Below are 12,249 nucleotides of genomic sequence, written 5' to 3'. Positions count from 1 at the left end.
GAATAATAGACAGAGTGGTGTTCTGCTACACTTCAGTATGTTTCTCAGCCTGCCCTTCAAAAGGATAACAGAACTAACTTAAGGCTAAATGTGTAAATGTCAAATTGGATACTTTGACATGTATTGATGTAAGCTGCTACTGTAGAATGGATAGTTTGGTCCTGTACAGTTCAGCAAAATTGTACAGTCTGCTTTCAGGAAAAACAGACTTAGCATATGGTCCTTGATGTCAAGCTGAATGTTGTGACATTCATTCCTGACAGCATATGCTATATTGTAGGTTGTTTAGTTTTCTCTTTCAGCTTTTTCTCAGGCTATTCTTCAGGGATTCAACAGCTGAGAGAAAATCCAGGAAATCAACAACCAAGCTACATTTAATGAACCTAACAAATAGCCTATTTGTTAGTAACCTAGATATGGAATTTAGGGAAACTCGGGTGACCTTAAGTTCAGGAAAATACAAGTGCAAAGGCCCAAGTACTGCAACATAAAAGGAAGTCGTTCCTTCATTCAGAATTGGGGATTTTGAGGCGTGAAGATTTAGTGTGTCCATCATACTTCACTGCTGTATTTTTGTGAGTCTTGTATTAGACATATCTTGTAAACCAAGTTGTTATCTCGTAGATGATTGCTTTGGTGTAGGGTGTTCATTGAGTTGTAAGTGTTGTGTCACTCTAAGCTTTTAAGCGTGAGTGATGTGTATGTTGATTAAAGCTGTTAAGCACAATCAAGAGTTGTTTGAAGTGTGACTTCAAAATTGTCTTTAATATTGATTAAAGGTAGTAATCACTGAGGTGATTGAGGGGGAGTGAATAGGAACTCTGATCTTAGTGTAAGATTGAAATTGCATTGGGTAGGGATTAAGTGTAGAGTTGTAAACGGGTGAGTTTAGCTTTGAATTAATACTACTGATAGTGGATTTCCTCCCTGGCTTGGTAGCCCCCAGACGTAGGTCATGTTGGACTGAACTGGGTAAACAATTACTTGTGTTATTTACTGCACTTACTTTTAAGTTCTGCATAATTCTTGTCTGTGCAGAATTGGATGTCATAACAACCCGTATGACATCGAAAGTCTGATAACTAGAATTTCAGTTATACTTGTTGAAGTTATTAAACATAGTCTACTTAGCATTATTCAACTATGCGACAAAGGCTATAAAATAAATTTCGCAAATAGTTGTTGCATGATTGAACAAAATGAAAAGAAATATTACTTTTTTAAGGATTCGAGGTCAAATAATATATATATATATATATATATATATATATATATATATATATGCTTAACTTGAGTGATGTATCATTGACAAGTATTATGCTTAATTTGGTTATGACATAGATGCTTAGCCTATGTCAACTTTGATTTACTAAACAAAGTTGTCTCAAAGGATCTAGTTATTGGTCTACCTAAAATTAAATTTTCAAACGACCACCTATGTGACACATACCAAATGGGAAAGCAAACAAGAGTTTATTTTAAATATAAAAATATTGTTTCAACTTCTAGACCTCTTGATCTTATCCATACGGATCTTTTTGGTCCTTCAAGGAAAAAAAGATTAGTGGTAATTACCATGGTTTTTTTATTGTAGGCGATTATTCTAGATTTTGTTGGGCTATATTTTGCATAGTAAAGATAGGACTTTTTAAGATTTAACGTGTTTTGTAAAGTTGTCCCAAAATAAAATAAGTTTAAACATAGTTGCCATACAAATTTATCATGGAGGTGAATTTGAAAATCACCTCTTTAGGATTTTTGTGATAAATATGGCATTAAACATAGTTTTTTCGCTCCATGGACTCCATAACAAAATGGTTTTGTGCAGTGTAAAAACTGAATTTCAAAGGAGTTGGCAAGAACTATGATCAATGAGAGTAGTCTACCTAAAGATTTTTGGGCCGATGCGATAAGCACGACATGTTATGTTTTAAGTAAGATACTTATACATCCTATTTTAAACAAAATAACTTATGAACTTCTCAAAGGTAGAAAACCAAATTTATCACATCTTCATATCTTCTGATGTAAGTGCTTTGTATTGAATAATGGTAAGGACAACGTTGAAAAATTTGATTCGAAAGCTAACAAAGGTATCTTTCTTGGATACTTTTACTCAAGCAAAACCTATAAAGTGTATAAAAAGAGATTACTTACTATTGAGGAGTCCTTGCATGTCACTTTTGATGAATTTTATCCGACAAATGTCGAGAAATGTATTTCTTTTCGTGATCCAGGTGTATCTTCAGACAACATACTTAAAGACACCAAAGATTGAATTTGATCATCCTGAAGTGGTGAAACCTGAAGAGGAAGATGATGATCCTAAAAAAGAGAAGGAAGATAGTCCAACTAAAGTGGATGATCTCGCCTTGGCTTGGAGGACTTGCAAGCACCATCCAATTGACAACATTATTGGAGATACCACCAAAGGTGTAACTACACGCTCTAAGATAAGTAATTTTTGTTATCACTTTGCATTCGTGTCACAAATTGAACCTAAAAACGGAAAAAAGGCCTTAATTGATGAGCATTGGCTTATGGCCATGCAAGATAAGGAAAATGTGTGGGACCTTGTCCCACCTCCGCGAGATCATCAAATTATAGGCACTAAGTGGGTTTTTAGAAATAAATTGGATGAAAATGGAGTGATAACAAGGAATAAGGCTCGTCTAGTAGATCAAGGATATAACCAAGATGATAGCATAGATTCTGAGGAAACTTATGCTTTAGTTTCCTTCCTCAAGGCTATACACCTTTTACTAGCGTGTGCATGTTCTAAATATTTGAAATTATTCAAATGGATGTGAAAAGTGATTTTCTTAATGGTTATATAAGTGAAGAAGTGTATGTTTCACAACCTCCCGATTTTGAAAATCATGAGTATCCTAACCATGTTTTAAAACTAAAACGAGCTTTGTATGGCCTCAAACAAGCCTTATGGCTTGGTATGAGCGACTTAGTAAGTTCTTACTTGATCAAGGATACTCTAGAGGGAAGGTTGATACAACACTCTTCATCAAACTTCAAGGAAAACATATTCTTCTCGTTCAGATTTATGTTGATGATATCATATTTGGTTCTAATAACATGCAATTGGTCAAAGATTTCTCAAAGCTAATGCAAGGCGAATTTGAAATGAGTCTAATGGGAGAGTTGACTTACTTTCTCGGGCTTCAAATCAAGCAGCTCATAGAAGGGACTTTTGTGTGTCAAAAAAATACTATCAAGAGTAAATTAAACGCTTAAGAATGGTATATGCAAAGTCAATCGACACTCCAATACCCATTAACGAGAACTTGGACAGAGATGAAAGTGGTAGTGATGTTGAAGACCTGAAGTCCAGATGCAAGGACTTGAAACATTGAGAACATGGTATTAATGTTCTCATCCTCTTTCATTCTGAATAACTCATATTGTCGAACCAGAATATTAGCTTTAGCTTACTGGACTTGTTGGTTTCCTTCATAGGTGGCACATAGGGATTAGAAGATGGTTTAAGCAGTAGATTTATCAATGGTTTTGATATACTAAGAATGAGGTAAAGCATCAACCAAGATGCCCCTAACTCTATGGTGTTTTCTATAAATCTTTTTCTACTTAGGTGTAAGAGATTTTCAATTAGACACCATTCCAACACCAATGACTTAGATACTAATGCCATCTTCCAAAATTTCCCACAATCTATCATCAAGATATATGATGTGAGTATATATTTTTCTTTTCCACCATTCAAACTCAGCGAAATCTCCATTTAAAGTATGAGGTCTAGTTGTATAATCGTTTCTTTCAGGGGTACTGTAATCATGATTAACCCTACCAAAAGGATTAATGGGATCCCCACTTGAACCAATTCCATATCCATCATCCGTGAAATAATAAAAGTGTTTTTCTCAGGATATTTTTTGCATCACTATTAAGTGTTAAGCACAAACCTTGCTCTGATATCAACTGAAGGTGAGAAAAATACAAGAAGAGGGGTTGAATTATGTTGGCTTTTATTAAACTTTTTCTTCTTCTTCTTCTTATTAAACTTATTCAGAGTCTGAACCTTCAGTTTAGAGTCTAAATCAGAGTCACTCAAAGTCTGAACTCTTGAATATCTTTACCGGATTCTACAACAGAATATGACTCAGAGGTAAACAAATTATAGCAGCGGAATATAGTTCAGAAACAAGTAAAGTAAAAGCATAACAGACACATGCCGTTATCTTGGTTCCTCTCACAACCTGAGATTAGTCTATTACCCTTGCACTTCCATGGGATTTCCACTATAACCAAACAGATTACAAATGCTCAAGAACACAAGCAAGAGACTTATTTGCTTACACACATAAGTATAAGACTTCCTTGCTCTAACATATAAGTCTAAGACTTACTTGGTCAAGCCCACAAGCTCAAGACTTCCTTGCTCAAACACACAATTCTGAGACTTCATTTCTCTAGCACACAACCTAAAAACTTCCAACGCTTAGCACTAAAGCAAGAGACTTCTAAGTCTATAACAAATTTTTAAGAGAATTTGGTAACAACCAAACTTGATATACAATCAGAGGTGTAGACAGAATACAATGTAGATAGACTCTAAGACTTAAGAACTTCTAAAATATACAAGTGTTAAGATGTTCTAAGTCAAGTAATTTTGACAGAGTAGCTTCTTTTTGAATGTCAATGTTTCAGTGTCTGTAGTAGAGTGTTGAATTAAAGCTTTGTAGTCTTCTTCTTCAGCCCTCTGCTCCTTATATAGAGATGGATAAAAGACACATTGTCGACTTTAACCAAAAGGTTGGCTGACCTTTCTACTTGATTAGAAACATTAAGCAAACACCTTTCTACAAGAGGAATGATCCGTTGAGGCTCAGGCATCAAAGGAGATATTTTTGCCTAAGTTTTCATGTGACCAAAAAGTCTCTGAGTCTGTCAAACTTGCCTTGGTTGAAGAGCTTCTGCTTCAGAGACTGCCTTGCTTCAGACTTCACTCTTCAGAGGCTGATCACATCAAAGTTCTCTTCTTAGCTTCTGAAGCTTCAGAGTCTAGGTCACCAGAAGATGACTTTCTTCAGAGTCTAGATCTCCATTAGAGGCAGAGTCTTTAGAAGTGATATTCAGAGTCAGAGTCTGATCTTCAGATTCAGATTCCTCAAGCATCTCTTCATATGTTCTTAATGACTATATTCCTGCAAGCTTGAACACATATTAGAAAACCTAATTTTTCTTTAAATACGTTTTTATCATTAAAAACCAAGGGATATGGTATTAACCAATTTTGTTCTAACACATGTGGCCATTTCCAAAACCTCAGGAAACATAATAGTTAAAGATAACAAACACTGAAGGATATATATCTTTGAAGCTTACCAAAATTTACCTCAATCTCCTCGTTGGTGTTAGCATCCATAAACAAGCGATTTTGGATGAACCGCTTCAAATGTTTCATTTAGGCTTTATCCTGAGGGGAAATGCCCCCAGCATAACCCAATTCTTTGAATAATGTGATCAACAATTTTTTCAAGTAAAGCTCTTCCTAGGACATGTCACGTTCCTTGTAGATGTATGACACATTCCCTATTAATAAGTGGTTTTGGCTCAAAAACTTACGAAATAGACTCATAGATTGGTATTCATGTTCATTCTTTATGGCATAAAACTTCGCATAAGCTGTTTCATTAAGAGAAGTAACTAAAAATAACTCATCTTCGAAATGTTTCACGCCATTAGAATATGATTTGAAGTAACAGGTAACTTGCGTCAGTGTAATTAAGCTTTTGGCCTATGCAAGATTTGCTGAGCAACGTTTTACCTTGAAAAAATGGAAGAAGAATGATAGCGATAGATTTCCTCCTCGATAGCCAGACAATTACTAGAAAACTTTGATGTAGGCCTAACTCGCAGGGTTCAATTGCAAGAGGCCAATCATCATATGGTTTAGAACTTCAACTTCAAAATCATTGAAAGGCAATCAGAGATCTAAAATTGAAAAGGTGCACTCATAAAAATGGATGGCACGTCCATTGTAATCGCTACAAGTTTCCTTCTATTCTTCAGTGATCACAACGCCCTAGTCAGAAAAAGTACCCACTTCAAGGTTATCCCTTTTGAGGCTACCTTTGGGAGCAACAATGGTGGATGAAATTGCAAGGTATACCCAAGTAACTAAACTATCTTCCTTCACTTTTTGACGCATGGTGAGTACCACTTCCATTAGTTAAGAAAATAGAATGTTGTGAGAATACCGATAATTAAATAATAAGATTAATAAATAAAGAATTTATATAACTATTATAAAAAGATTGTGTGATGTCTCGTTCAAAGAAATAAATATGTACTATCAACAATCCAGATTCACTCAAAAAGATACTTGACTACTCTAGTTCCCAAATGCCAACATGATAAAGTACGTAAAAAGACATCAAAAGCATGAGGTATATTTAAGGCGCGAAACTCCTATGACAAAGATGTCACATCACAAGTTTTCACTCCAGACAAGCAACGACAGGCAGAAAAGACAAACACAACAAAGCCTTCACCATATAGAGTAGAGGCAATGACTTGGGGGCAACTGTTTGGGTCATCCATAGGGACCAGTAATTTCGACCTAGAAAGTTAAACAATCCACCGCATCAGATTTTGTTATCCTAGTGAATAATACAAGTGATCTCGATCCAAGATCAATCATATGAATCTCTGCAATCCACACTAATAGATGAGCAAGTGGTTATAACCGCTCTACTATATAAGGGGGAACACACCATTTCTGGGGTATATTTTAAATTAAAATCTCATTCACCTAATCTTATTCTCATATTAACTTGGGCATTGGAGTGCTAACATTGCAAGTCAACCCTTCTTTCACTGCACCAGGAGCTCAAATTCATTGTTGCAATCTACACTCGTCAATCATTGATTAATTATTTCCCTGCAGAACGTTCTTCATACGACATTGTTTGATTTCTCATTTTATTAATTTTTTTTGCTTAAATTCACATAAAAAATTTGATCTATTTAAGATTCAATCATTAACTTGAAAGCAAATATCATGAGTATCTTTGGATAAATAAGTTATCTGTGTTTGTATTAAGTCATTTTTAAAACAAAAGATAACATAAATCTAAATGACTTATATATATATATATATATATATATATATATATATATATATATATATATATATATATATATATATATATATATATATATATATATATATATATATGAACTTATAGGAATAAATAAATAAAATCATAAAAAAAATATTATTATAAAATCTTCCAACAGTATCTTTAAATTTTTAAATTTATGTAAGTAGATAAATTTGAATGAATCAATTGAATAATTTCTTGTAATTCGAATTACAAAAGACATACTATTATGATTACTTTGATTTTGTTATACTTATAAAAGAAAATATACTATTAACTTGAGATTTATATATTTTTTAATTTAAGAATGTTAAATTTATGTTGGTTTTGTTGTATTCTATATATTTGTGAGTGAATAAATGTATTTTTTAAGAAACAAAATAAAATAAAAAATTACTTAGATTGTATTCTCTCAATGACATATGTAACCTTGCTATTATGCCGATTGGTTTTATCACTAAGTAGTAACAACAACAGCAAAAAAACACACATTTCAACTTTATAATATGTGTATATATATACTTGGACACCGACACATATGCCACACAGCCAAAACAAGTCGTCCACAATAATATTATTGTCATTGAAAAAGCATCACTATGGTAGAGATTGATCCAGATTTCATTCAAGCACCAGATAACAGACCAAAGCCAAATGTGATAGAAGCTGAAAACGTTCCAGTAATAGACCTATCACCTATACTAGACAGTTCCAGCAATATTGAGAAAGACCCTTTAGTTTTTGATGAGCTTGTGAGGAAAATAGGAAGTGCGTGCAAAGAGTGGGGGTTTTTCCATGTGATAAATCATGGAGCTCCTCTTGAAAGTAGGCAGAAGATTGAATCTGTTGGGAAGAAATTCTTTGGTCAAAAAATGGAGGAGAAGAAGAAAGTTAGAAGAGATATTGTGAAAGTTATGGGATATTATGAATCTGAGGTTACTAAGAGTGTTAGAGATTGGAAAGAAGTGTTTGATTTTACTTTTGAGGAACCTACTTTGATTCCAGCTTCAATTGATCCTCATGATAAAGAGGTTACTCATTGGTATAATCAATGGCCTGAGTTTCCACCAGGGATGAGGTAACTTCACTATTTTATTTTTCTTAAACTTCAATTGATGTTAATCTAATCCATTCATGTTATACAGAGAGGCATTCCAGGAATATGCTCAACACATGAAGAAACTATCAATCAAGATAATGGAACTTATCGCGGTGAGCTTAGGATTGCCCGCCGAAAGATTTAACGAGTTCTTCAAAGATGAAACAAGCTGGATAAGACTCAACCATTATCCACCTTGCCCTAATCCTGACATTGCTCTAGGAATTGGAAGCCATAAAGATACTGGTGCTTTAACTGTCCTGGCTCAAGATGAAGTTAGTGGACTTGAAGTGAGGAGAAAATCTGATGGTGAATGGCTTCTTGTTAAGCCTTTGCCTAATGCTTATATTATCAATGTTGGAGACTTAATTCAGGTTTGGAGCAATGATGCATACGAGAGTATTGAACACAGAGTGGTGCTCAACACTGAGAAAGCAAGGCTTTCATATCCATTCTTTCTGACTCCAGCACACTACACCATGGTGGAACCTTTGAAAGAGTTCACAAATGATGAAAACCCTCCAAAATATAAACCTTACAATTGGGGCAAGTTTTTAGCTACTAGAAAGCTTGGCAATTTCATGAAACTTGGTGTTGACAACATCCATACTCAACATTTCATGATTACTTAGATACAGATAGCATTTTGATATAATGCTGTCATCAAGATGATGTTGTGTTTGGAAAAGGTGTTGCGTGCTTTATCGAGCTAGGTGTGTGAGAATAAGGCTCTTCATGAACAAGTGTTACCAAAATGTATTAGCTTAAATAAAGAGCCATGATTGACTCATAAATAACTTTAATTTCCAAGTTATTAAGGTAATGTATGTTTTATGTTATTTTTAAAATATATATTATATGACACTATTATGAATATCTGTGCATGTCTAATTTCTCTATGTTTTTTTATATTTTATAAGATATTCAATATATTAATAGAATGCTGATGACAATTATTGTAGATCATTTATACACTTATCTGTGATTGAATTTGTGTTATATAAATAGAATTATTGTCGCATTGTTAGTGTACAAGGTGAAGAAGATGGAAGACGAGAGAGAATAACAAACTTCCATTACTTTTACAAAATGGTTACAGCAAATGGATACACACGCCCATTGTACACAATGCATGCACTCAGTACTCTACACTACTGTATATACTGTTGACAACTACACTTGTTTATATATACAAACAATAATGTCACATAGACAAAATGCTAACATACACTAGTTAGGTTAAGCTTAACAAAAACTAATACTATTACTACTACTGAATATGAATTATTTCTAACATCATCCCTTAATTCATATTCAGCTAATCAAAATTAAGAACACCAATTTCATCTTTTAAGTGGAGAAATTGATCAGTCTTGATCTCTTTCGTTAGAACATCTGTCAGCTGCTTCTGGATGCTACATTGCATAATTTCTAACACTCTATTCTGAACCTGACTTCTCGGAATGTGATATTTAGTCTCAATATGCTTGTTTATCCCATGCAGCACTGGGTTCTTGGCAAGATTGATTGTAGACTTCTTATCAATCATCAACTTAAGAGACTTGTTTACCTTGATCTTCAGATCCTGCAGTAAATTCAAAAGTTAAATAGCTTGACATGCAGCCATAACACCTGCAATGTATTCAGCTTCACAGGTTGGCAAAGCAACAATTGGTTGCTTCTTGGAACACAAAGAAATAGGACCTTCCAGATACTTAAACAAATATCTAGAAGTACTTTTTCAGTCAATTCTATCTCCATACCAAACAGAGTCTGAGTAACACATCAGTTATGAATTAGCTTTTTCACCATAAGGGAATAAACTCCATACTTCAGAGTCCCTTTAATATACCACAGAATCCTGACAGCAAATTGGTAATGAGACCACTTTGGTTTACTCATTAACCTATTAACCATTCCAATTGCATAGTAAATATCAGATATGGTATTACACAAATATCTCAGAGATCCAACCAACTGCTTGAAAATTGTAGCATCCACATCTTCACCCTCAGGATTAGAATCTAATTTGTGATTTGTTTCTTAAGGTGTGACCGTGGCCTTACAATTCAGCAGCTCAAATCTCTTTAGAAGTTCAAGTTCATACTTCTGCTAATGCAAAATGATACCCTTCTCAGAGTACATAATCTCAATTCCTAGAAAATATGTCATATTTCATATATCAATTATCTCAAACTCATTCATCAACACCTTCTTGAACTTAGCTATCTCATGTTCACAACTTCCTGTTAGCAATATGTCATCAACATACAAATATACTAGAATCATATTTCCTTTAGAAGTATGTTGATCATAGACATCATACTCCATTTCACACTTATCTGTAATTGAATTTGTGTTATATAAATAGAATTATTGTCGCATTGTAAAGGAAGATATGAAGATAATAACATAATATTTCTTTTCTTGTCTTCTTATATCTTTTTCTCATTCATCTCTAATTTTCTATTACAATTAATTTCATAGTATCTTATCATCACGATACTCTAGCTAGTGTACAAGCGATAAAATAATCATCTTGAAATTATATTGTAATAGTAATTTTTCTTCTCAATATCATCGAATTAATCTAATTCATGATTTTGTTACTATTTGTTTTCTTCGAATAAATATTGTTTTGCACTGGAACAAAAATTGATCTGAGAATTGGTGATTGCGATAAACTATGGTTGTTTTAAGCTTCAGTTGCGAAGGAGGAGGGGCTGACCTGCAAGGTTGACACTCCAACCCTTAAGTCAATAGTGAATGAATTTTGAAGTTGCAATTGTGTACCTGAGTTCTTCGCGTGTATCTCTTATATAGTTGGATGGTTATAACAACTCATTATTTTCTAGGTGTGTGATGCAGGAAGCTGTTGGATGTATCTTAGATCAAGATTGTGTGTACTCATCTTCAAGGTAGTCCTTCTTATCTGCTAGCAATCCAAACGAAAGGTAACTCCTTCTGAGTGGTCGGTCGATGGTCAATTTGGTCGGCCTTGAATATTTTTTCCCCTAGCCCTTGTCTCTGTATGACAATGCAAGACTTAAAGTTACTTGTGTGAGATTATGTATTGAGCCTGACTGATGACACTTTAAGTCCCACAGGTGAGGCATTGAATCTCTCATGGGGGCTTCTATCAAGCCCTAAGGAAAGACTTTAAGTTAAGTCTCTTGGGTCAAACTTCACTCACGTCTCTTCAGCGGGATTTTAAGTTGGATTCCGCCCGAGGAAAATTCAAGTCTCTCAGAAGAGATATTTATATAAGCTTATTTGATAGGACTTGAAGTCGAAGTCCCTCATGCAAAATTATATTTTAATCCTGATTGTTGAGATTTTAAGTATCTCAGGCAAGACATTGGGTCTCTCAAGAGGGACTTCTATCAAGCTCTCAGACAAAACTTTAAGTTAAGTCTCTCGAGCCGGACTTCGGTCGTATCGCTTGGGCGAGAATTTAAGTTGGATTCCCTTTGGGATTAATTCCTTCAAACATTGTTTGGGGCAATTTCAATTTTTTGTATCATGCATGTTATTCATAATATTTGTCGTTGAACGAGTAGCTTATTAAGGCATTAATCATTCTTCTATGACAATTTATTGATGTATTCGCCTCATATGGCTGCAACGATCCTTCGATGAAGGTCCAACATTTGTATTCACCTCGTAAGGTGACAAAAAAAATTGGCAGAAGTCCAACATTTCTATTCGCCTCATTATATTATCAAAATTTATTATCTTAAATAAAAAGTCATTATTGGCTAATAAATAATTTCAATTTCCAAGTTTCTAAGGGCCCATTTAGTTTAACAGAAGGGAGGGGAGGGGAGGGGTTTTAATCAAGGGGTAGGGATGTATTTTAATTAAATATATATTTGATTCAAAATAGGGGGAGGGAAAGGGAGAGAAAAACTTTAATCAAAAATATGTTTGATTCACAAGGGGATGGGAGAGGTTTTAAAACTACTTTACCATTTTACTCTTAAAATCTTATAACATTCTTGCTAAATAAAA

At 34.1% G+C, this 12,249-nt stretch overlaps 1 protein-coding gene across 2 annotated transcripts; it reads left to right on the top strand.

The window, feature by feature from the left end:
- The first annotated feature begins 7,630 nt into the window (after positions 1-7,630).
- LOC127092642 (flavonol synthase/flavanone 3-hydroxylase) lies at positions 7,631-10,087 on the top strand. 2 transcript variants are annotated; one of them, XR_007792242.1, is made up of 3 exons: positions 7,631-8,217; positions 8,285-9,057; positions 9,743-10,087. XR_007792242.1 is itself a non-coding variant. In XM_051031529.1 (2 exons), the coding sequence occupies exons 1-2, from the start codon at positions 7,739-7,741 to the stop codon at positions 8,868-8,870; spliced, it is 1,065 nt and encodes a 354-aa protein (XP_050887486.1). In that variant the 5' UTR covers positions 7,631-7,738; the 3' UTR covers positions 8,871-9,114. The 2 variants fall into 2 exon arrangements, 1 of the variants encoding a protein (XP_050887486.1); XM_051031529.1 differs by lacking the exon at positions 9,743-10,087 and having other exon boundaries at positions 8,285-9,114.
- Positions 10,088-12,249: the final 2,162 nt, after the last annotated feature.

Source organism: Lathyrus oleraceus, chromosome 6, assembly GCF_024323335.1.
Source record: "Lathyrus oleraceus cultivar Zhongwan6 chromosome 6, CAAS_Psat_ZW6_1.0, whole genome shotgun sequence".
In the NCBI taxonomy this organism is placed as follows: Eukaryota; Viridiplantae; Streptophyta; class Magnoliopsida; order Fabales; family Fabaceae; genus Lathyrus; species Lathyrus oleraceus.
The sequence above is the reverse complement of the archived record's forward strand: the minus strand, read 5'-3'. Positions and strand labels throughout refer to the sequence as shown.